A 27551-nucleotide genomic window follows, 5' to 3' on the forward strand; every position below is an offset into this window, starting at 1 on the left:
GACATGCAGAACATCGTTAACTTACTGATAACAATAGCACCCTCTTTCTCTCTCAGTTGCCAATTTTTTTTATTTTTTTTATTTTTGGAGCCACCAACGGGTAGTTATGGCTAAAAAACATCCTTCTATTATTCCCAAACGTTTATAGGTTTTGATATGTTACGACATTCTGAAGTATTTTTTTAATATCTCACTCTCTCTTCCTCTCTTGCTCTTGTTGATCTGTTGAATTTCCTATCTTTTAAATATTCTAAAGTGATTTTTTTTATTTTAATTTCTGTAATTTAAAAAACAAAATCCGTGCAAATTTTTCTAGTTTTGTGCTAAAGAAAAGGTTAACTATTTTCACAATTATCCCAATTAATTGCACAATTATTTAAGAAATATGCGATTTTTTAGATAGGAAAGATCATATTTTTTTAAATTTTTCACGTGTAAAAATGATTATAAATGTTTAAATTATACAGAAAGAAAGAGATATATTCTACAATTATCCAGAAAAATTGTAATATATCGTTGTAATTTCGAGATGAAACGAGATAAGACATTTTACCGTGTTCCTGATACGAAAATATAATTATCCTAGTAAAATAATAATGTTTTTATCATTATTTTAAACCACGAAGATAATCAATTATCTAAATATGAAAAAAAAGAATTTTTTTTTCAATTTATTTAAAGTATATTATAATTATTTCCAACAATTATCCAGCAAAAAGTATTTTCCTACAATTATTTATAATTAATACAATTTCTCGAAAAAAGATAAAATGAATTTTTCAATTAGCCAAACAAGAAAAGACAATAGGATTCACAATTATCTCTATTTAAGCAAGATTGTCTTTAATAATTATTCAAAATGCGAATATCTTATTCATTTTCTAGAAAGAAGAAAAGATAATGAAATATTTTACCTCATTTTTTAAGTTCTATTTAAGTTTTGGGTGTAAAAGTTTGTAGAAACGATAAATAAAAGACTCACCTTTTTCTAAATTAATTTGTCTTTCTTGTTGTCTTGCATTATCAGCAGCAACTTTTAGTAGACCTTGGATATTTCTTAACAGAGTCTCGATGGAAGACGATCCCTGTCCAGATACAGTACCACTGTCACCCACAACGTTAGGGAACGGTAATTGTTGACTCGACAACCGATCTGTGTTTGCTGTGCTGCTGACATCTGGATTGTCACTCAGATCTGTCCAGGAAAAATGCCCTTTTTTCAATCAATAATAATCGTAAAAACACGTATAAAGACTTCTATTCACAAGAAAAAAAAATAACACAGTGTTTCTTTCATACAAACGACGTTTGGAAAGTATAAAAAAAACCATTAAATATGTTGTTTTTTTAATAAAAATTAACTAGCGTATTATTAAATAAGAAGTACATATGCTTAGATAAATTACGAATAAAGGCGATTAGACGTTTACAATTCTCTTCCACTCAATAAAAGAAAAGGTAAGTTTGCACCCCCATCACGCTCTTCCTCTCTTTATTATTATTATTTTTTTCAACCCCGTCTCTTTGTATGAAGGCAAATCTAAATTAAAATTCCCATACTCGACATAAATTGAATGATTTCATCCGTAGAGTGGAAAGATACGAGAACCACATCATTAGAAACCTCAAAGTATGAGTAGAAGTACATAAATTGGCTATCTTAACACAATCCAGACGCCTCCGCTTTTCTTATTCCAGACTATATACCTATGTAGATAAAACTCAATTGTATCTAGTAATTATTTGAACTCGTCTTTAATCTAATTAGATAGTTCCCTATCAATTTTTTTTTCCTCTTGTACTTAATAATACTGCTTACTTCACGGGTTATTCTAGTACAGTATCAGTTGGAATTTTGTGGCACGGAATAAACCCTCTACGCTCTTACAACGTTATCCTGCAAAACAGTTCATTGCATGTTGGGGGTGATTTAGTCATTTAATGTGTTCTCTCGCTCCTCTTTTCTACTACAGTCGGAAGCACTTGGTGAAAAAGAGTGTGGAGTATAGTAGTAAGGGTGGGGGAAAGTCGAAGCTGTTAACAAGTCTGCTTAACGGGCAATTAGGTTTTACCCTCCCTTTCTTGCGCTGTCGTCGGGGTTTTTCTGCCTGTTGCAGAAGACTAGGAGAGGTATTCGTCCCCTCGTCATCTGTGTTGACATTCTACTGTCACTCTGCCACCCGATATGGATCTGTCTAATGTACTGAAAAGTCTTTAGGTTCTCTTTCCTATCGATAAATCTCATATTTTTTAATGACTTTATACAAAAATTAATAGAAAGAAACTCGAATGAGTCGTACAGATGGATGCTCTTTGATATGGTTCACGCTAAACTAACTAATTAAAACACTCTCCTCCCTACTAGAGCGTAACGTACTTCTTCAAAAAAATAAATACAAAAAGTTAAAATAATAAATTACGCAAAGAATTTTACAAAAAATATATATATATATACATAAATATTCTAAAAATACACTTTTTAATGCGATAATTACATCTGTTTTATTTCAAGTTTACTTGATAAGTTAGGTATAAGAAAGGGAAGTTATAAATATCTGGCTACTTTAAAATGATAAATTAGAATAAGTTAAGCTTATTAAAGTGTTTATACAGTGAAATGGAATTCTAACCTTGCTCCCTGTCGTCTTCGTCATCGTCTTCGCTATCGTTATCGTCATCATCTGGCCCGTCGTTATAAGCAGTATCGCTTCCACTGTGATCTCCACCACCGTTGCTTGTGCCACCGCCCGCACCTAGACCCCCTCTACTGCTGTTTTGAGATAGATTAAGGACAGGACTGTGACCGTTGGCAGAGGCTCCTGCAAGAAGCCAGAAGTAGCCTATGTAGGCCACCAGACAAGAGAACACGAATTAGATAATGCCTAAGGTTCCCACTACTAAATATAAGAAAAAAATTCCAACATGCAATTTTAATAAACAAAAAATTTAGTGGGATACCTTCCTTTATTATTTAAATTTAAAAAATGATCATGCAAATCATAAAAAAATAGAAATTTACCATTAAATTCGTCAAAATAAAATTTAAATAACCAGCAGTAAATCAAATAATAAAAAATTCATTCAAAAAAAAGCCAAAATCAAAGCTAAAATGTAAATATTTACATTCGAATTCAATCCATTAACGAACAGAAAAGTATGTTTGATGAGATGTGACTTTGAAGGACCGATAAAAATCCTTCCATTAATAAAAATACTACATAATTAATGTAGTTCCTATTTATCCATTAGGATTCGTGTGTTTAATATTTACCATTTAAGAAAGAAGGATCTTTCATACGATGACTATCGAATCCATAAAGCCGATCTTTTGTTTCCGCAACATCCGATCTTTCTTCTCTTAACCTGTAAACAAAAATTAACATAAAAGAGTGTTTACAATACTTCAAATAAAGAAGAAAGACTTTTAAAAAAACTACACAGAGTTAGTATCTTAGTCAGTAATTTAATAAATTTATTCTTAGCTTATTATCTTCGATCATACATCTTCCTATTCGATCACTTATTTGAAGCCATAAAAACATAATTCCGCTTCACTCTCATCTCATTAATTAAAGCTAGCAATCTCTACAGTCTATTAAAACGAGCAATGAATAAGTGTTAAAGGTAGCAAACTATCTCGACACCATTCTAAGTCGGTTTGAGTAATGATAGCGTTTAGTATCCCTGACTAAATCTGACACGTCTTCTCTATCTTTCTAACGTCTTTGCAGTAAATCCGATATTATGGGACAGTAATCCATGCTAGATTTGTTTAAGCAGACTATAATACTGCTCTTGTCGGATCGTACTCACTTGCCAATACTTTAATGTATTCGCCTTTGATATTAATGCTGGCTCTATTGGAAAAGTCTTGTCATTCTGATCACATGTGTACTCTAGCTTTAGACCTGTAAAATTATAGGATAACCCCTCTCACTCGCTCATCTTCTCGTATGCTTTAAACATTTTACAAATCATCCATCGCCTGTTTATTGTATAAAGTAGTGTCGAAACTTAATTAAGAAGATAATACACTCCATTAAGTGAAGCTTAGTTAAGTCGTGGTGATTCAAACCCATGAAGTTCGGTGGTTTGAACAGCAGAAAACCCAACTTTTATCTCACATTTTTCTAAATTTACAAATGGAAAAAGTTCATTTTTGCAGTTTTTTTTTCAAAATTTTGTGTGTGTTTTACATTTTTAAACGTGTTATTTATATAAATCACGACAAAAATCTATGGCGAAATTTAACTAAACACGTTGATGCATGTAGAGAAGTATAAATTTCTGGAGATAGACCTGTTCTTTATGTTTAAAGAGCATGTTTATCATTAATTATGCTTTTTATTTATTTTTAGAAGCCTCAACTAAATCATAAAACTTTCAAACAAACATTGAAACCTAATTAAAAGATAATAAACACAATTAATTGAAGCATGCTTAGAATGCAATCCATTTTACAGCAATGTCCAAATTATCATTTCTTTTCCTTAAATTCTTCTGACTATTAATTGCATTTTATTAATTTTATAAAATTAAAATACTTAAAAACGACAACAAACGAAAACCTTAATTAAACAATCAAATACTCGATTAAAGAAAGATTAATCGACTCGAAATGCAACTCATCAGTTCGAGAAAGAAAATGAAAAATTCTGATTATTATTAATGTTTTTTTTTAAAATTAATTTTAAGGATTAAATAACATAAAAATATCAATAAATTACTTTTATAGTTAATTAATTACTGAATAAACTCCATTAATCGAAGCTTAACTACTGCGTCTAAGCATCACTTGATACAAAAAACTCCAGGATGCAGAGTGTCGAAGAATTACTATTTTTCTCTGTAAATTTTGTTTATTTTTAAGTATTTTTAAGTTTAAATGATTAAAGAATGCAATAATAATAATTCGTACTAAAGAGATAAAGAAACTTAATTAAGAAGAAAACAATGGTTTCCACTAAGTGAAGCATAGTTGATCTATAATTAGTTTCCAGATAGATTAAGAATCAACAATTATTCTTGCTGTTAAATTGCAGTTATTGTTAATTATAGTATATATACATATATTTTTTTAATTGTAGAAAGATTAAAGTACATAATAATAACAATAAAAGGAGCTCGTTACACGTCCAGCTTCATTCGTCATTAGGTGTGGAGTTGCAACAGTCAATTCTCATCCTCTATTTGTGCAAGAGAGAGGAAGTAAATTTACCTTCGTGTCGACTTTAAATGAGGTGTGTTTATTCCTAATTAGTTGAAATAATGAAATTAAATTTTAATTGGGAACGACTTTGATGATAAAGACACTAGCAACTGCTTTACTCCTAGTACAAATGTAACTTAAAATGTTCCATTGTCTTCTGTAATGAGACATGAAAACAGTTTCAGAATGGTTCTTTGATAAACTCCAATTGCAACTATTTTGTTTCAGATTATTTTTTAAAAATAGCATTGCGTTTTAATCTAATTTTGTTTGGTTAGACATTAACTAAATAAATTGTTTAAGTTTAAATGAATAAGAAAAAAATCAAAGAGAAGATAGGAAGAAAGGAATGTTTACACGAAACTCGAGTGCATTTTTTTCTAGGGAAAAAGTGACTAATTTAGTTTACGATCTTAAATTTTATTATTTCCTATAGTTTTATAATAGTTGCGTAGCAATTTCTAATTTTTTTAAACGAGTTGAAGATGTGAAAATGATGATTTTTCATCTTTTTTTAAACTCATAAATCTTAATATTTGTTTTAGGCAAGCGGTTGACAGCATTAAGAATCGAATGATTTAAAAAAATCGGTTGGTTAATTAGAAAAAAAATGCTAATATAAAAAAATGGAAATTGAAACAAACCGTGTGCTTCGTTGTAGCTATTCTAATAATATTTATCTTTCCAGAAGGCTTCATTCTACTTCATCAAATGTATGTGTTAGAAGCGCATGAAAATGGTGAGGGGTAGAGTGCGAGGTGCGAAAAACCCACATTGGAAGAGAGACACAACAATTTAGAATGCTCTACGGATGCTTTGATTGCTCACATTCAGCCTTTTATTTGTTTTTCATCTCCGCTTGGGAAAGGGGAGGTGAAGCTGATTGTGAGCAAACAGTTCGCGACACAACGCTACAACCGGCAATGTCACAAATTAAAAGAGAAGGGGGTAAGCTACTGCAGTTTAAAGAATGCTTAAAATTGCATTTGGAGAGAGATTTTCATTAATCATAGTGGGGTAAAGATGTAGAGCACAGACTTTACTCGCATGGGTAGATAGAGGGAAGGGGGGATAGGGGAGTGGGGGTGGAACGAAGAGAGAACGTTTCATTAAAATGTTGGCACAAATTACGTGTCCTCGTAGTCAGTCGGTGATTCAGTAAGGCAGAGTTCAGCCTCCGGGCCTTCAACCTATTAGCAGTCGTTAATTTGGTCTCATTTGTAAAGGACCGTACATCAACGAAGAAGGAACGTTGTTTGGTTTGCAAATATTAAAGAACTCTCTTGCATACCTCGGCTGTCAAGGTTCTGGAATGTTTTCGTTTTTCTCGTCGATATGCCAAGGCATCTTAGCTTTCTAACGTAGTTTGTGTCAAGGGGAAAAGTAAGAGAGAGCGGTTACTGACGAAATCTACCTTCTATCGACTAAAAACTTGCCTGCTAATAATAAAAACTTGAGGACAGGTTGCTGAAAGTACATCAAATTGCTCGACTGATGCGGCTCTTGGTGTTAATATATCAAATAAACACTCTAAAATGATTGTTTTCTAAGAGTTATTTAATAGAAAAATAAGTTTAAACTATACACAAACCAGTTGGATAAATTTATGTTAATATTTTAATAAGCGAAAGAACTAATTAACATTAATGCCGATAATGCGAAGCCTTTATATATTCATGCAACCCGATGGGATGGTTTGGTTTGACAGAAATGTAACTTTTCACTTTAAAATTAGGCAAACATGTACAAAGATTGTTAAGATGTAATTTATCATTTAAATACAAAATTTCCACAATTCAATAATTATGTAGATTTCGAAAAATATTTGGATAATGAAGGAGGAGAAGAAACTGAATTCCACATCATCATCATCATCATTGTTCACTTGGTTAGGAAAATGAAAATTTCGCGTGATTTCACAACTTTTGCATTTAATTAGTATTACAATAATAAAAGCTTTATGTACAGTACGTAACTAACTACATTATAAACTACAATTATCATTATATAATTTTCACAATATATTTCAAAAATTTTTAATTTATGCTAATGCATCATTAAGAACCATATCAGAAGCATTCTAGATTGTGTTCTGTATGAAATATTCATATAATTCGCTAAAAATCGGCTTAATAATTCTATAAACGGAATTAAACTAAATAAAATTATCTTAAGTATTTTAAATAAAACATTTTTAGGGAAGTAGAGAAGATTTCTACGCTTTAACAACGAAAAAAGTAGTGTTGCCAGCAAAGTAGCTACGTTAAGTTCATCGACCAAGGTGTCATTAAGAAGATTCAATTCCCTTAATCTCTTCTGGAACTATAGAGAAGTTATCGTGGGAATGGTTGTGAGAAAGGGAGGGGTACGTCGAGATAGCTAGTAACCTCAGCTAGAGGCAAGAACTTCACTGTCAGACAGTGTCGCATCATACCATACAGGGAAATTAAAGCTGTATGAAATAAATTCTTCGAAATAATTTATCATGTTCTCCAGAGCGATCATCGAGCAATATGCTCCGATCTGTCTTTTTCATTTCCAAAGATTAAGTCAGAAGGACCGGTGGAGGTGGAACGAAGGGGGGGTCGACAGAGACAAGCGGAGAAGGGAGACAACAGAGGCCTGGACCCTCCACTGCCTGGCAGCCTGATGATTGATACGCATGCCCAGCAAAAACTCCCGGTCTTGTTGTTGCCAACGTACCGCTGGCAATCCATCATCCTGTCGGCTTAAATTAACTCAGAGTGGAGATAAAATTTTCCGAAGATGCCAGACAAAAACACCTTTTGCCTTAGCATTGCTCAGTCTTCCATCTCTCTTTTATCCTGCCTCCAGCGTAGAAGCGGGGGCGGAAAGTGAAGGGGGACACACACACACATACACACACACACACGGTACAGGGTGCTGACTAATACAGACCAGAATTCTCACCTGTTAGTTGGCGACCAGGTGTGTCCCGCGTAAGGAGAAACTGTCTTTTTTTAAAGTCGTTCGCTTCTTGTGCGTTAATGAGTATTCTAAACATACTGCACTTTGGTGTAAAAATATTCGCAACTAGCAAGCTACCCCTCTTAAAATGTTTATCTACGTTTTCTATACATAATGAGCGATTCATTGATAGAGAATGAAAATAAAATATTATTAAGTTTAGTAGCAATCGAGAAGTTGATTCCGAAGGTCAATGTGTCATACGGATGTCGTTTCAACTTAATACAGTGGCGCCGTTCGACTGAGTCTATCACGACTTAGTGTTGGTTGTGGAAGAGTAGGAGATAGTGTGCCACGTCTGCCTTATGTCACAAATGGATAGCGTTATCGTCTCTCAACATTGTCCATACTTTCTGTGACTGTCCAATGTTAGAAAAGCGTATATAGTTCGTGATTGGTGCCGCCTGTTAACGTTTTATTACAGTAAAAAAATCTAAGCTTACCCCCGTGCTCGCTTCTATATCCACTTATAAATTTATCCCCTCGTAAATCACTTGGAAAAACTACACCCAAACTTTCCTTTTAACAAATATTTCTTCTACAAATTCCACAATTCGAGTTTACTTAATTAACCCCTATCGAAGTATCTTCTAACATTTATAATAAAGAAGATCCTTACACATCCGAATTTGTTTTTGAAAGCCTTAAACATTTACACAAGCGATAGCGACTAGGAGTAGATGTTTATAAAGCACATCTTACTAAAAATAAGCTCGATATATGTTGATGTTAAGTAGTTCATTTGTAGTGGCTCTTAGCTGTCATCCGATGGACTCTTATGTCCAGACTCCGAGACTATTTACGTATCGCGATGTCGTAAACACCCTCGTGATATAATCCAACAGAGAATTCTTATAATAAATTTAAATCTTCTGGAGAAAAATTTTAAATTGATTCGTATTATTTTTCGTCCTTTTCTAATCGGAGGAGGGAGGAAAAAGATACGCATCCGGGTCAAACGCTTCTTCCGACTAGAATACAATTAACAAACAATTGAATTTAGCAACATCATTATTGTGAGGACGTTGATTAGAAGGACAGGAGGGTAAATGTGTGACAATTGAATCGTGTCGAGACGACTTCTGTGTGATAAATCAATTGTAATAGCTTACGATGTCTGCACAATGTCACGAGAAATATCCCGCTTCGTTTCTTCTTTTTCTTCCAAATCTTTCCGCTATCACTTAACAGGCTCAGTCGGGTGAGTCATTAGGAACATCTCTTTTGGATTTATTTGCACAGAGGATCCTATTTAATTTTTCATTCCGTTTCTCTTGCATCAACTTCTTCAGTTTAATTTGTTTCTTTATGGTTTTTGTTTTATTCTCGTTTTTAATTCATTATGAGCCATTCTGCTACAGTTTTATAACTAATAATGAACGCATACATTATTTAATTACTCTATCTGATAACTTGCTGATAAATTACTAATTCTGAGCTGACTGTAACGTAGAAAATTTATATAACTAGATGCAGATTTTGCAATTAAGCTACTTTTGACTGTCGCTGGAATATGTTAAATCATGCTAAACTTTAGCCAAACCCTTGTTAAATTACTTTAAAACTTTTATTAAACCACTGTTATTAAATTTAATCATTACTAAGCTACTGTTAATTGCTATTATATTGCTGCTGCTGCACCTAAACCACTGTGAAGTATCGCTACACTAAGCTAAACCGCTGCTAAACTACTACCAAACCATTGTTAAATGACTGTTAAACTGTGCTAAACCGCTGCCGTTAAAATAATTATCACTGAACTACTACTCAATTGTGCTTTTGCACTACAGATAATTGCTGGTAAACTATATTAAACTATTCCCTAAATGTCTCTATACGATTGCTACTAAACTATCGATGAATTACCATTACTAAACTTCTGCTAAACCAATGACACGGCTAACAAATCACTAGCAACTAAACAAATAAAAAATCATATAGAGTATTTTTAAATTATTAAAATATTTTGCAATTACTAGACTATTATCTCCATACAACTTTGTAAGCACTTAACAAATAAATTTCTATCGAAACACATTAAATATTTACCAGATTAATTAACTACTATTAACTATTAATAAAATACTACTAAACTATCAAAGATCTTGCCAGATTTTTTCGAATTTATAACTATATTTAGTAAAAATGATGTAAGATCAGGATTCTTGAAATATTCAAAGTGCAGTTTTAAGTCAAAATCACCAAAATATAGTTAGAAGCTTTGGCATTATCTACTGAGACGGGTGGTAACCTACGTTGTGTACAATGCATCCAATATGTCGTTGACAGACTGCTCCGAGTGGTTGTCTGGCTAATCAAGTGGCTATCGCGGAGACAAACTTTGCACGCGACAAACTATTTCGTTGTGTTCGCCAACTAAACAATGGCAGACACTAAACCCCCGTCTTGGTGCACCACGTCTATATTGGCCATTGGAGTTGTCTGTCAAGCAGGCACTGTCTGAGAAGAACTCTTTTCTCAGCTGTGTTACGTGGCAGCATAATCACACAGCTGTCAATAGGGACTAGTGTGCGGTCGCTGGAAAAGGTGGCACAGTGTGACAGATCCGAGTTTTAGAATGATAAATGACATCAAACGAAAGCCCGTCCGGCCTGCACACTGTGAGGCGGGTAATAAATGTCAAATGCAATCAGGAGAGCGCGCTGGGAACGAGCCATCTTGGATAAGGACACAGTCTGTATCCCCCCACCGCATCCACTTGGTACGAAATGCGCTCCTGAGACCCGACTTGGATTTTAGGAGTGTCGCAGAAAGAGCTGACACACGAGCACTAAAACCTTGTGGGACAAGAGTACTCGGCTATAGACTTTATTTAAACAACAAACCGGGAACTTGTGAGGAGATTTATACACTGTTCTACCAATTTGGATTGTCAAAGAACGTTCCAACTTACGTAAAGAAGAAGGTGTCAGGCGGTATATTGTAGAAAATTTATCTTTTTCGCGGCTAGAAGACTTTTGCAAGAAGCGTTAATCCTTCTTTACATCAAGCTTTCTTCTTTAATATAACGTGAAATTACTGTATCAAATATTAAAATATCGTTTCACTGAACATTTCGGCAACTGTAAATTTGAAGAAAAACTTCATTCTGTATGAAATCATAAAGAAGAATCACGAGTATTCGCGTTTTGAATAAAAGTCCAATTAACCGCCGTCGGAACACAATGGAAAGAAATTTTATGGATTTTCCAAAACGTATTTTCGCAAAATGGTTTCAATATTTTAAAATCAAGAAATATATAAAATGAAGAATAAATATGTTGTTAGTAACCGAGTAAAGTATAAATAATTTTAATATAAAAACAGTTTGGCGTAAAGGCCATTGCCTTTACGATCACTTAGGCACCATTCTAATAAGGACATTTCTCTTCTTATATAACTTAAAGAAAAGAGAATATGGAAGAGAATTTAGAAAAGAGTGGAATAAAAACCTTTCGAAAAGTTTTTGCTATTAAATATTAATCTAGCGTGCACAATTGTCTGATCAATATATTCGTGGCAGGACACCAAAATTTCATTTTACAACCAAAGGTACCGTCTCGGCTCAACAGATAAAAATTCAGTAAAGTTCCAGCAAGTGGCAAGAATGCATAGAGAGAGGAGCATTCTTTTGCAAACAAAGAGCAACACAAAAGGCGCGCAGTATATACGTCTATAACGTAGTGTAAGCTTTAAGATAGAGTAAAGCGTATCTTGATAGAGAACCCACAATGTCGAACGGACTGCCCCATCAATCACTCAGACAACTTATTGCTTACAAATATCACATGAGTGACCGCATTCAACCTAGACGTTCTCCAATAAAACCATAGAAGCACAAGAAGAAATGCCTCTCGGGATGATCTCCCGTACTGCAAAGAACCCTACTGTGGCTAACTGGAGGTTTCTTCCGGTCTGAAGGTCTTCGAACAAATGTCTTTTTTTTTCTTCTCTACCTTCTCTTATACCTATCTAAATTTAGGGAGTGTGTATCCAGGTGAATCCGAAAAACGTAGTAACTTTTTTCCTCTTCTACAGTTCCGTTTGTCTATATGTCGAAGAGGTGAGGAGTAGAAATGATGGATGGTCGGATAAGTCTTTTTGGGCAACCACTTGTAGTCTCGACTAGCAAGTCTCGTGGATTGTGACGGATCAACTCGACTATATTGCACACTGTTACTGTGAAAAAAATCTAGAAATTCTGTTTGTATCGTGTCTCTTGTGATTTTCCTCTATCGAATTTTAAAATTTGTTTCTCCTTTTTTATACGTATATATATAAAAAATTATATTATTTATTTATGGGGCCTTCCAGGGATTTTTCACCAAGTACAGTACATTCAAAACAATGGCTTTGATGCGGATTGTAATAGCGAAGTAGAACAATCCAATTAATGGAAATAATCTATTGGGGCGATTAATGGTGTCATTCAATTTGTGCTCATCTAACACGACCGCATTTTCGTTTCCACAGTTCACTTTACAAGGAATTATTGCTAGAGTCGACCTGAGAGTAGTTATTTATCTCTCTCTCTCTCGCTCTCTCTGTGCAAGCAATTACAACAATCGTTGTCAGCAATGACTCCAAATTGTAAATTTACCAATTTCAATTTGGATTTTTAAAGATTTTCAAACGTTAGAGGGGGAAATAATTCTCATTAGATTAGTATAAATTACGAGAAAAGTTTAATTGTTGCTTTTGATTAATGCACCTCGTTGGTGCTTAATGATTCAGCCACGGGACCGCATGGCAACCAACAGGATTAATACTGTTAAAATGGCACGAACTCCAACAATCGTTACCTTTATTTTTACATAAAGGTAAACGATATTAGAAGCCGATGTCGTTTAAAGACAAAATGAAATGGCGGAGAAGCATAATTCATGTAGAAATGCGGGCTCGTTGACTGCTCTTATTAATGCTACGAGAGCGAGAGATGAAGCAGGGGGATGGCAAAAAACACAAATAGGGGAGTTTATCCCCGTTTAGGAGCATTCTGTAAAGAAATTGTCGGCTTTAAAGTCGCAAAGAAACGCATTAATATTTCCTCTTCTCTAGAATAATAGCCTTATATAACACGGTACTATGCTTAATTAGTTTCTCCACGCAAGACTTTCAGCAAGGCTAATCTATTCTTGTGGCCTCATGAATAAACGTCTCTGGGATCACGCACTCTGTCCGGTCACCCATATTTTTAGGAAAGCAATCGCTTCACGTGGTTGCTTTTAATAAACTCGGACAGCCAGACTCGCGTGACGTGTCACAGAGAACGTGACGTGCCCATTTTTACTCCCGCTTCTAACCATCCCTTCGTGTAGACGTCACGGTACGTAAACTTATGTAAATAAAACTAAAAAGCTCCTGTTTGTTTAATGTCGAAAATATATGTTCCTAAAACTTTACGCGATTAATTATATAATTATTGTAGAGTTATAATGTTTTCCTAAAGATTCACGATGGTGTTTTAGATTATCTGAAGCATTAACTAGCGTGCAAAATGGGGATTTTTAAGGCTCCTATCTGCATTCTCGATTGGACTTCGACTCGCTTTTCCTCTTTATCTATTAATGACATTTATAATGGAGACAAATTAATGAATGAAAACACTATTCCCTCAACAGTTTTTAAACCATTAGAAGTTTAAGATATATAAGAAAATTCACTTTTTAAACTCGTTATAAGAACGGTTAATGATCTTCTTCACTAAAGTTTAAATCTATAAGAAAACTTGTCTCAACTTTTAAACCGATAACCGGAACATGTTGTAAAATTGTTAACAAAGAAGAAAAGATGTTCTAAGACCAAATAAATTAGAAATCGGTGGCAAAGATCGTGAGTTTGGACAGAAGTTTTTACTGCGTTAGCGAAGAAGAGATAAAAAAAGGAAGTGCGTGGGTCACGTTCAGGGATTGTTTTTTCTTTTTTTTTCTTTTTTCTGCCGACCATCGCGTGCCACCAATAGAAATGACCATGCTTGTTTGGTCCAGAGTCGATTAGTGGATCGGGGGATCAGAGAAGCGCACGAGTCGAGACTGCCTGCAGAGAAAACAATCAAGCTCCAATCCATAGCTGATAGAAGAAGTACGAGAATTGACGAGATAGGTGCTCACGGTCCCCATTTATTTTTCCTTTCTTCTACTAAAATGATAATGGGAAAAAATCTTAGCGTGCTTCTAATCAAATTCCAGATTTTCGAAAAATTATGGGACTTTTTCTTTGTTACTTTCTTCGTTGTTACTATGTTTACGTTTTTAAAGTGATAAAAAAGAGATTCTGTAAATAGTTAGAACGATGGGAATGAATTTATGAATATTTAAAACGATGGATATAAATGAATAGTTAGAGGAGTGAAAATGAATATATAAATGGAATTTGGAGTTAAATTTGTAATTAAATTAATGATATTAAATTTATAAATATTTAGAATTGTAGAAATGAGTATAAAAGTCGAATAATGTGCAAATAATTACAATACGGAATTAAATTCAGCACAGGAACGTGTTAAAGTTGTTAAATTAATTAGAGAAATCTATAAGTTTACACCTTACTTAATAAAGAAATCGATAAAAGATTTAGGAAAAAGTTTATTTACAAGTTAGAGAAGATGCAAAAGACGAAGATCACGTCTCTATTTATCAAAGAAGACGAGAGACAGTCGCTATCCATTGTCGATACGGAGTTTAAGCTTGTTTGATTGGGCGTTTTCTCCGAATTATCAATAGGAAAATAGTCTTTAAATGACATCCAGTCGATATCAGTTGTAAGATAATAGAAGTAAACCTTTATCATCTTCAGAACGAATCTCTTTGGCAAATGGCAGCTTGTCAAAGATATGGGTTAAGAGAAAGATTGTTTGTCAAACCTGTCCTTTCGGATTGACGATAAATTCGGTTCGTGTCTTAACGTATCGAAGATATTCGGATCTATCTTAGTTTAAATTTTTCAAGCTGCACTAACTCATTTTTGACGTCGAACACGTCAAACTATATTAATTAAACCCAATCTTTATATAGCCTATGTATGGAAGTAAGTACTGTACAGTACGTACAGTACGTCTGTGTGCCATAAAGAAAAGAAGAGCCAGTGTCACTTTTCAAATTGTTAAAAACCTCAACTCTAATGGAGAAATAACAATGTGTGAAGTAGGGAGCGCAAAAAGTCACGAGATAAATGACAAACCCGTCATTAAGCTTATTTCTGTAGTTTTTCCAATGCTTAGTATGTCTCGCTCTGGGAATCATTAGCCGATCCCTTACTTTCGGGGTTCTAGACACACACACAGACACTTGCTTACACTCACCTCGTCGTGATTTCAAAGAGGGGGGCACGGAAGAAAAAACAGAAAAGGGGGAAGGCTAAATTAAATTAATCCACGGACGCGAAATTAGTCGACTTTTTTTATATATATAATTTTTTTATATATTTATTTTTTTTCCGTTCTTCCATTCTCTGCTTCCATTGCCCCCCCCCGGTTTCGTCACTGTTAGCAAAGCCCGCAGATTTTTAACTGGAACGGAAAAAGGAGCGGAGTGGGGGGTTGGAAAGATTTTTCACTTGCTTTTAATTATCGGTCTTTCCGACGGTTCTCGTTTGTTCTTTTCGCCAGCTGTTTTTGACACCCCCCCTCTTTCCATCTCTACATGCTCGCCCAAGACAATGAGAGAGACAAGGGCGTTTAATTTCGCTTCGTCCAACCGCTGAAAGGGCTGTTTTCCACAGCACTTGTTAATTTAAGTGGAGAAAGACGAAACAAAAGGACGAGGAAAGTGGTCCACAAAATACTATTGATTTAGTCGCTTGCCAGGATTCATCCAGTTGGAAACTAGTTCGAATATCCAAAATGTCTTAACTATCGTCCTCTAAAAGGGGGGAGGCGAGCGTGTTTTTTTTTCCTTCTAGACTACCGATCTCGCTAGACTAGGATCCATTAGATGTAGCTAGAAGGATATCTTTCTTGTCACTCCCCACCGAGATTTGCCAGTCTGAGAAATGGTTCTTGGTCGTAAGGGTTAAATTCATTTATCTGACCTAACGTGGGGTAGTGGCAAAGGTCATACTTCTTGACAGTCTAATCAGATGTTGACCCGAGGAGCTTTCGCTCGCTTCTTCTTTTTCTATTCGCTTTATAATTGGATAAACAAATAAGTAAACGCGTTAAATTTGGTTCCGAAATTGTAATTTCGGAACCGAATTTTTCAATATTTTAATAATTTAATTAATATTTTAATAAAATAATAAATAAATGACTATTTTAAAGCGTATCTCGCGCTTTATTTTTTATAAAAGTAATTTTCGAAAAAAGGTGGTTTTTCGTAAACATTTAGAGTTTTTAGAACAGAAATTAATGACTATTTATAAGTCAATCTGGGTTTTTCACTAAATATTGCTAGAAATAAGTAAAGAAAGTTTTGTATAAAAGTTGAGATTTTCTTCAATGATTAAAATATATATAAACTTTTGTAGAAGATATTTTTATCAAGACGTTTACAGAATTTTAGAAAAATCATTGAGTGAGTTGCTAAGACGAAGAAATGATGAGAAAAGTGCTGACACCAAGTTTTCTCTCGTGTATCTTAATCAATAGAAGCTAGTTTCAAACGAGCAAAGATCAATGCTTTAAACCAAAAGTTTTGTGTATAAAAATCATACACTCAAAAAAGTAAACTTTTAAAATTATATAATAAAATAAAATAACAATAATTTAGAAAAAAAACTCGAAAACTTTTACAACAGAACGAATTATTTATACCGTTATTAATGAGTTTAATAATAAACCAAGTGAATATTTTTTTACTTTAATCTTATAGTTTAATGAATTATAGTTGTAGCCAACTCAAAATGTAGACAACGTTAGCACGACTGTTAGAATTTTACTCACTTTACATCATTTTTAATAAAAATAACCAAAAGAAATTATAAAAAAAAAGAAAAACTCTTTGATGTTAGCCTGATATAGCGGCGGTTTCTTGTATAAATAATTAGGTTAAGTAAAATTAATGACGATCATGCAGATTCTTACCTTTTTACATCGACTCCCCCCCACCGGCTGAACTGTCAATTATCTTCCTCTTTTAGAGGAACACCGAAAAACACCCCCTACCACCACGCACCGCACCTCAGGGTTTAATTTGTAACGAAAGCTTTTATTCTTTGAATTTTTTTTTCTTTACTTGTTTCCTAATTCAACCTTCTTTCTACTAAAGTATTACTAATTATATTGTCCTTTTCCTAGACTGTTCTATGTATAAGTGTAGAAGAAAAACACCAGCAGCAGCAGCAGCAGTAGTTGTTGTTCTAGAAGCAGTATCATCATCTTTCGAAATTATGCATCTTGATCATTTTTAATGCAGTAAACAAAACCTGAATTTTTGATCCTTAATCGTACTCGTTGGTAATTTCTTACAATAATATGAGAAGATGTTCTTCATCTAATTTAAATTTTCACTATGATAATCTAATTTATTCTAATGTTCGCTCTTACGGATGGGTAAATTATGTCGAAAGATAATGTGTCTGTGTATATATAGAATACTTAACAACAAAATGTCAAAATTTAAATAAAAATATGATAGATTAATTATTAATTATGATTTTTTTCCAACGTTTATAACGTTTTTGTTAGAAGCGGATGAAGGAAAATGCGAAAAACTGAAGCAACCTACGATAAATCTTTCAATTCTAAGTTATTTTAACGCTTATTTCCGAGTAATTTATATTTTAAAATATTAAAATTTATAAAGAACATTTTTAACTTAATTATTTTAATAAATAAATCAGCATTTATAATTAAGAAATGAGGAAAAAAAATGAAGAAAAGTCATCATTTTTTAGTACTCAACATTATATCTTTTTTTATCAAAAAAATCTTTATAATTACTTTTAAAACGTTTAAAACATGTAGAAAATGAGTTAAAAATTTCCTAATTTAGTAAACGTTAAAAAGAAATTAATTTTAGTAGCGTAAAGTAAAGGCGAAAACGTTAACAATGTCTGGTTTTCAGACATGAAAGAATCGACTCATTTTTTTTTAGATTTATTCAAAAAAATTTAGATGTCAACTTCTATAGCCCAAATCAAAAGTATCTATAAAATATTTTATTAAAGGAAAAGAAGAAGCATTAGTAGATACGCCCGAATAGTTTTATCATTTTTATACGTTTTATAACTCGAGGCACGTCCGAAAGCTAAATGACGGATGAGAGGAGAAAATGTTATTTAAATAAATTCTACCCTCAATGCGATAAAATGCCAAGAAGAGACGTGTGATACCAATTAAACAGATAAACTTCTAAAGATATTCTTCGGGTAATAGTCTCAATATGCCCTCAAGTTATAGATTCAAGCGGGTTAAAATCGAATTAAAAAATAAAAAAAACATATATATAGTACAGAAATTCTTTTTTACTTTTTCTTATCGACGTTTAGAGATACGTCGATTTAGTCATTGGCATATTTGTAACAGCATTTGTTAATTATGTTAAAGGTAAGGAATGGAAATGCCTATCTTACACATCAACAACTTTTTAAATTTCTCAAGTTAGTTATTATTCTGTTTGTTATACAAACGAGTTTTGTAGTTCGTTATAAAATGTAAGAATAAATTCGAAAGTTTTGATATTATCTCGATAAACAGTCGTTGATCTATTGCATAAAATTATAAATAAACGCTCGTTCTTTCATCCACTAGAAAATATTTATAAGTAAAATGTTTATTGTTAATTAATTGTAAAAATAAAATGTTAATTTATTATTTTTTTATTATAGAAAAAATGGAGAATAAAATGTTCGTTTTTTATATAAAATATAAATCGTTCTATTATTAATTTGCTATAAAGGGCTGTCTATAAATTACGTCCGATTTTTCTTGAAATATTTACTCCCTCTCCCCATTGTCCCGGTTTGTCCAAGTTTCCCCCTTCCTCCTTTCCCTCTTCGGACGTCCAACAAAACTCAACCCCCCTTAAAACCTTTATCACTTTATAAATAATAAAATGTATAAACTGTGTGAAATTCGATGAAATAAAACGGACGTCAACCCCTCCCTCCCTTTCAGTATGGACGTCATTTACGAACAGCCCGTAAAAAATGCGCATTGTTGTTAAGAAAACTAGAAATAAGCTCATTCATTCGTAACTTTATGTATATAAATAGATCTTTCGTTAATACCTAGCAGCAAAAGTAAGTTTTGTTGAATCTCAGATCGAGAGATTCGATAAAAGTTTGAAGTATTTTGCTATAAAAAATCCAAAAAAAAAAGATGAATTGATGTATTAGATAAATTAATATCGAAGGGTGAGAAATTGATAAGAAGATCAAATATAAAATTTCTTTTTTTAATGGAAATCCAAGTCGGTGATATTCACTAAACTCAAATTTATGTGACACAATAAAATGACGTATTTCAAAATTGAAATTATTAAATAAATTTACATAAATAAAGATCAAAATTTTATAAAAATTTCTTAGTCTACAGTTCTGGAGAATGTTTTTCTGTATATTTCTATATGCAACAGTTCATTTTTATGTACGAGAAACGAGTAAATATTATTTATAAAAATGGCGCATAAAAAGAAAAATAATAGTTGTTTGTGATAAGAAACAATATCGTAAAATTAAAGAAGGAAAAGCAATTAAGAGAAAAGCATTTTGTAATTTAGCATTTGCAATAAATGCAATCATCTATATGGATTTAAGGCCTTTTGTTTTCTAATATGGAACGAGTGAGTGTGGTAGATAGATCTCTTTTTAACGTACATTCGCGCCGTTTAACGTTATAAATTATTGTGTACACACGTACAACGTAATCTATAAGCATCTAACACGACATTCAAAGCAAACCATTAATATGTATTGTCGCCGACTGTTGGCTCCTTTTGATGTGCATCCTGGGGACTTCAGCCTACACGAGTGGAACAATCAGCGTTATAATATTGGCCACAAAACGAATATATTTATGACAAACAGATAAACATGTTGCCCAGACACGCTACTTGTTACACGAAACAGCGAGTTGAATGGGGGTGAAGTCTTAATGAGGAAAATTTGTTAGCAAACAGTGTTTCTATTATAACCCCAATCGATATAAAGCACACCATTTCTTTATTTTAAGGTATTTAAATATATATGCATATATTTATAATTTTTTAATATTCTAGAAGGACTCCTGTACTCGACGAGCACCTACCTTGATGACGTCATGAGGTCAGTAGGATGCGATTGCCTCTCTTTGATAACCGTCGTGTCGGAAGTGCGAGATGGGAGTCCGTGTTGCGAATGGGTGTGACTAGTGGCTGTGAGGGGTAGAGATACTGTGGCTGGTATCATAGAGTTGTGATGTGCCGCAGCATGGTTGAGAGCCATGAAAGGTAGTGGATTGATGTGAGGTGGGGCAGCTGTTGCGGCTGCCACGGCTGCTGCTGCTTGGGCCGCTGCATGATGACTATACCCGTTGGGAAGTATGTGCGTTTTGTCCAACCTTTCAGCTGTAAAATAAACAAATAAACAAATAAGAAATTGCAGGGAATCAAATTTTGCGCGTTAAATCGATACTTTTATATATATATATATATATATATATACACACACACCGTATATTAAAAAACGAGATGGATAAAAAAAAATGAAGAAAATAAGTTTTATTATCGGCCATTGCCACAAGCTGTTGACGGAATTAAGACAGCAACTCATTTCACTCCATTAATTGCCGTTTAAAGCGGACAAATTAGGAGAAAGAGAAATTAAAAGTGTCTTTTTGCCCGGGCATTAAACACTAAGTTGAACTGTGCCCGCTGACGCTATTCCATTAAAACATCCCTAGGGAAGGCGGGGTAGTTTTCACAGAAACCTTTACCAATCAACCCAACCGGCTAAAACAAAATTTTCTGCATGTTTTTTTAATTACGTTTGCTGCCGTTTTCCGACTGCGACATATTTTAGCCACTCGGCACAAACCTTTTAATGTCGGGATAACTGTTTCCGCTAACTGGCACAAGAGGGCGGGAAAGAAAGCGCCAGGGCTCTTATATCTGGTCTCCCCCTCCCTACCGAAACTTTTAAATATTAAAATGAATGCCATGTATTTAAATAACAATGTTACACCGGAATACTTTATCATTAATTCATCCGAACGCTATGAAAATTAAAATTATATAAAAATAAAACCGTTTCGTGTGTCTTTTTCTTCTTATAAGTTTAAAGAGGGATGGAAAGAGAATGAGTGTGAGATAGACAGAGAAGAGGTAACGCGCTTATTTAATAGCTCTATTTATTTTCTCATCCGACTAGTGTCTGTGGCATCCAGTTAACAAGTTATTGATTTCCGTTGTACAATTGTGAATAGACGTTGAGTTTATGGACGTTAGACAATATAAATAGTCGGGGACGAGTCGCGGCGTTACGTGAGAAAAGTGTCACGGTTGTGGTGAAAAATTAGTGCTGAAAAATCTCACCGCTCGATTTGATACAATGACTTAATATCAACCATAACCCGGGGCTAAGTTACGATTGAAAGAGGACTACTTGGCGTACCGACTATTTGTTAAGCTAACAATCGCACCGATGCACGCACCACACATCTCCGGTTGCTGGATTTAAATTTCACTTTCTCAAGGACTAAAAACGTCAGCCAAAAGGAACAGAAGAAAAAAACAGGTTACGGTTCTTTGGGGTTTCTAATCTTCTATTCGAAATGGAGGTGAGGTGAGTAATCCTGGATTTCCTTTAACGCCATCTGGTGCGAGAAATAAAAACTCACTTATAACACCAATAAATCCTTCCATTGGATTCCGTTTGTTCTGCAGGAAAGTCTTTTCTTCCGCATCCAGTGGGAATAATGTAAACAAGGAGAGCATTTTCACCAATTGTCCTCGTTTAAGATCCCCTCCATTTATCATCCCAACAACATCCCCGTGCTTTCCAGAAAGATGTTTATTATCTTCCCCTTTCTACCGCCGACGACATGAATTGCACAAAACTCTTTTTATCCCTGCCGGCATAGCAAATGATATAGAAAATAATACTTTACGCACTTCGTGTTGCCCACTCGAAAGCAGCGTCGACTTCTCTTGTTTATCCAAAAAACTTTGAACGCTTTAATAATTCAATGTACTATAAATATACAATTTTCTTTTTTTCACTTTAAAATTAAAATCTTCAATGACTTGATTTAAGATATGAAATGCTCGAAAGATATTTTAAGCAAATTGCACCTGATATAAATACTTGTGTGCTTCTTGTTCTACAAAAATACAAGTTTTTTCCACGAGATTTTGAAGGAAATCGTGTAGAGTTGAATGATGAGGGAAAGACACAAAAGTAACCAAGAAGCTGAGAATAGTAGCAAAACTCTTTACGTCATTATAGCCGCAGAAACAGGCTAAGTAAATGTTCTATTTGGCGTTATCGTGTCAGAAGCACGAAAGTTTGAGACTCCAGTTACACTCAAACCATTCGTCTCTGTCAAAATGATATCACTGCTTCCAGGCCTGACAACAAATAGGTCGTTTTAACAATATCGCATGGCCCCTACACACAAATACACACCCAACGGCCACAAAAAAGATAACTACCTCGTTCAGATACCATATTATTTTTTCTATTTTTCCTCCCCTTCTCTTTCACTTTAGCTCAAAATATGGCCAATTTTATCAGACCTACGTTCTTTTTCTTTTATTATTATTATTATAATTGTAAATATAGTAATAAATTTCTAATGGACAAATGGTTAAACCAGTTTTTAGTTTAAGTAACGACACTCGCTCTATAACGAAAAGATGAAGATAAAAACTTGTCTACAACGGCACAGACAATGGAGTATAGAAAAGGGCAAGATAGACGAGTTGATGGCGTTAAAGGGGTGGACGGCAGTAATACACATCTGTCGTGACGCAATACCTTGTTAGGAGGGTTGTTTAACGTTTTTAGGAGTAATTTCTGTATTAATCGGCAGCCTAACGTGCTTATTTTATATGTCCCACTTTGATGAGTATCGATGTTTCTGCGTCAGGTTTCTCTCTTAAAAGTTTGGCATTCGGGAAAAGTGTTTCGAAACTTTAATTAGATAAGATAAATAGCTACTAAATCCATAAATAGCATTGTCACATAAAAATGTAAGATATTTTTCGAATACGTTTGAAGTTAAGCAGGAGTAAGAAGATTGTTGTTATAACACACCACGTTGCTCTCTCTAATCATGGCAATATGGCCCATTAAACAAACGAAACTAAATAAACTAAAAAAAAGAGTGGAAGATAATAAACAAAACCTCATAATAAAGAATACAGAAATAGAAAGTTATTCCTAATTTTGACCCATACGCAACTTTATTTCATCACTCGTCCTCTTCGATAAGCAGCGGAGGTATTAATATTTTAAATATTTATATACACATATTAATAAAGACAATGATAATTTATAACCTCAAAATACATTCGAAAGATAAATTTACGACTTTAATTTAATTTAAGTAAACGTCACGTGACTGACTAACCGTTGAGGTATTTTTAAACCGCCAAAATTACGTCATGTCTGTCGCCGTTTGTGATTGATCAAAATCAGATGTCTCGTTTCAAACAAACCATTTACAGATAGGAAGATGGACCGAAAATGGCGTCGCGCTAACGGGATGATAATAATAATAATAATTCATTCTGTGTTAATAATAGGATTATTGATATTTTAATTTCGGTTTTATAAGCCATATTTAACTTAAAAAAAAATATATATATATATATATATTTTCTCTGCATAGGTTATTAGTAACAGGGGTATTGGTAATATTTCAGATATTTTCAGCTTTATTCTATTATGCCCATGTCATGACGTCATAAAGAGTAACCCCCGTTCGGTGGTCAGATAGACAGACGAGGGGGAGGGTAAAGCTAATATACCATCATATAGTGGATATCATATTTCTTAACTGGAACGTTTAAGCGACACCAAAAATGGTGACTCATTCGATTCTCGGCTTCCATCCATTTTAACTCCTCTTTTCCAAGAGCGAAAATCCCTTTGGGAATAGGACAGACGACTAATGCGAAATAACGAACAAAGAATAATTGTAAAGTATTCTGATTTATAAGTTTGGTAAACGTCATACTACTTGCTTTTTTTGTTGTTATTATTTTTTAAAATCTTCCTCATTTTCTATGAGATTTCTATTGAATTGTTTGATTCATTATTATTATTTTTTTAATTGCTTTTTTCGATTTATTATGAAGCCGAATCGCTTTAAATATATTTCTAATATGTGCTTTTTTTTTGAAAAAATGAACCTTTTTATTATTGTAATAAGGCACTTTTGAAAAATAAGCGTTGTCGCTTGTAATTGTCGCTAGTTTTTCTTAATTAGCTGATCTTTTTGTTTCAAAAACTCTTTTTCTTTTATTAATGTTTAAAACATTACTTTTTCAAAAATCCTGCTCCGTTTTTTTCAAAAAATTATCTGCAAAGAATCAATTGTTTCATAATTGAGCCTTGCTTAAAATTAATATTTTATTTGTATAAAAATCCTTTTGTTAAATAAAATAAAAAAGGGCTTAAATTTGTTTGAAAAAGAGCGTTTTATAATAAAAAAATAAAATAGTTTATTTATAAAGGGTTATTTAAAAAGGCTTTGAAGGCTCATTTAATAAAGTAAAAATAGTACTTGCTTAATTGTAAACAAATACTATTTTTCATAATAAAATGAGTTTTTATTGTATTAAAAAATAGTTCTTATTAATATAATTAGATTTCTTTGAAAATGTTAATAATATAATTAATTGTTAATATATTTACGTTTTTATATACAAATATGAAATTTTTTAAGTTTAAATTTATTCTAACAACGCTTAATTTAAATTGTGATGAAATCAAGTAATGGTACAAAACGGTCGAGTTAACAAAAAGAAGGAAAAAATTGAAAGTTTTTTGAAGAAGATAACGAGGAAGTACGAGTGATAGCGCGTTTATGAAAGTGATGCTTCCTTCCAGAGCTTTCAGAGGATTCAGAGGTGTGTCCTTTGAACATTGGCAATTTACGAGCACCTCCGACGTAAGACTTTAAAAGTCTATACAAAAACGGATCAAACACGAATTTGTCACGTTAAAACATGGCCTTTTTACCATCGATTGGCCTAATAATTCGACACATGGTAGACTTGAACGGTGCTCAACGAAAGCCTTTTCTTAGAGCCTTTTATTTTGCATCGATGGCTTCCTATTGTAGTAACAGATCCCCATATACCAACGTGTCTAGACAAATTGACAATGTCAATCAAACGAGAAAACTCGACATTGCCAACCAAAAGGATCCTTTATCTTTTTTTTTTTTTTTTTTTTTTTAAGCAATAGCCAAGCGACGTATATAAGTGGCCACAATAGGAAAAGATGCAGAGTCATACCGATATCCCTGTGTAAGGTTGGAGACCACAATGTCCCGTCAAGCTACCTATAACATGCCTTACGGGCATACATCTCCCTTCTTCATTGACGTACTGTGTCTTATCGCCGTATCAAATCGTCTTCACAATACTTGATAAGGTTCGGGCCCCGAAGGGGAGGGACGTCATCGTGCAATGTCCGTATTGCAGTTTTGTTCGAACGTTTCTGATGTCCTTCCCTACAATCCTCATCCCCTATATGTCGGGTTGTGTGTCTTATCAAAGCTATCGAGAGCACGAATGCCCCCAGTTACAGTCCAATCTGATCAAATCTTTCGGGGCAAAAACGTCAACTTCAAAAAAAAAGTGAAGGTCACGAATCGTCAGGTATAATCTAGACGTGGCTGGTGTGTCTCCGAGTGACGTCACTTAACTTTACCACACGAGTAATGGGTTGAAAGTCCCCTATCTTCTAACAACATTTCTTACAATTTACGGCAATACCTAAGTTGCGTGTAGCGTAAAACGTAACTTATACAAATTTCTAACTTAGCATCACTTAAAAGTACAATATTTAACAACGTCTGATGGGTTTTGCATTAGTAGAACATTAAAAAATAAAAGAAAAAAGGCAGGCATTAGTTGTATTTTTTTGAAGCGTTAAAAAAAAGAGATGAATAAGTACAAGAGCGGAATACATTATTCATCTTGTTTTTATATAGAATTGTGTAATGTAAATGATGCAGAGTACATTATAAAAATGACAATAAATACATAATATTTATGACTTCTAAAACAGTGTTAAAAATTTTTTTGAAACAATTTTTGTAGATTGAAACATTTTCAGGATAAATTGTAAGCAAGACCTCCTCGTTGTTCTAGAAAAATTTAGCTTATATTTATAATGTTTACAGTTTGAAGTTCGAATTAAGACTAATATTTTAACACATTTCTTCGTGTGATAAAAAATAATAATAAATTAAAATTTGCCAACTGCCATTGTTAAACGATCGAGCCCATGGTTTATGGGGTGAAGAAATAACTAAAACTCGCAAAGATCTACTATTCAAATGAAGATTTTTGAATAATTTTAACTAATTTTTATACTTATTTTTGCAGTTTTTTTTCAGTACATTATCTAATTCAAAATGCATTTAAAAATTAAAATCAAATTTTATATCTTATAATTTTTACAAATCGTCGCTCTTTAAGATTTATAACTGATAAGAAAATGCTACACTAAAAAATGGCATGCAATTTTATTTTAGATTAATTTGTTATGCATAATTGTCAGAAATGTTATGAAAGAAGCTTTATTATTTAAAAGGGTTTCTCTTGTTTAGAATTTTATAAATTAAAAAAAATAATAATAAAAATAAAACAAAATCCCATCTACTTAATCGAGTTGGAAAAGAGAAAATGTAAGTTATTATCTGTTGAGTAAAGCTTTCTGACGAATTTATCTATTTTTATTGATTTAATTTATTTTCAAATAAAATTTTGAAATATCTATAAAATGATTTTTGAAATAATTATCTTTTTTTTTAATCATATTTCTTTGTCAGAAAGCGATAAATTGATCCTTTATCTTGAAAGATTCTGATACTTCTTTATCGTTATTGAAACTACTGCGATTCTTCTACCTATTAAGATAATCGAAACTTCGAGATAATAGACAATTTTTGATAAAAATAAAGAAAAAAAAAGTTCATTTTTTACAAGCGATACTAAAAATTCATAAAAACAAGCTTTGATCAAGTAGCAATTTTAATGATATATTTCTTAACAATCTTCAAGTTGTTCCTCGTAAGAAACCCATATCAATTTCATTTAAGACTAAATATAAGCCTTCTATACGAAGTAAATCTATTAGCCTATATATCTATATAAAGTTTATAAATGTAAAAAAAAAATGATAATTATATCTACAAATTTGAATATTTTAATATAGATTCATCAAGTTTTTAATGAGGAATATGAACTTTAAAGTAGTA

At 33.1% G+C, this 27551-nt stretch overlaps 1 protein-coding gene across 4 annotated transcripts in view; it reads right to left on the minus strand.

Annotated features, from left to right (window-relative positions):
• The window catches only part of LOC136983351 (dachshund homolog 1-like), a 95282-nt gene that overhangs the window by 24860 nt on the left and 42871 nt on the right, over positions 1-27551 (minus strand). For 2 of the 4 annotated variants that reach the window (XM_067280053.1, XM_067280052.1), the window contains exons 3-6: positions 20382-20679; positions 3272-3363; positions 2631-2840; positions 983-1195 (exon numbers count right to left, since the gene is read on the minus strand). In XM_067280053.1, coding sequence (XP_067136154.1) covers positions 983-1195; positions 2631-2840; positions 3272-3363; positions 20382-20679 — 813 coding nt within the window. The remainder of the gene's footprint in view (positions 1-982; positions 1196-2630; positions 2841-3271; positions 3364-20381; positions 20680-27551) is intronic. The other 2 variants (XM_067280054.1, XM_067280055.1) reach the window with 2 other exon arrangements.

This window comes from Centruroides vittatus, unplaced genomic scaffold (assembly GCF_030686945.1).
Source record: "Centruroides vittatus isolate TY-2023 unplaced genomic scaffold, ASM3068694v2 contig_880, whole genome shotgun sequence".
Taxonomy (NCBI): domain Eukaryota; kingdom Metazoa; phylum Arthropoda; class Arachnida; order Scorpiones; family Buthidae; genus Centruroides; species Centruroides vittatus.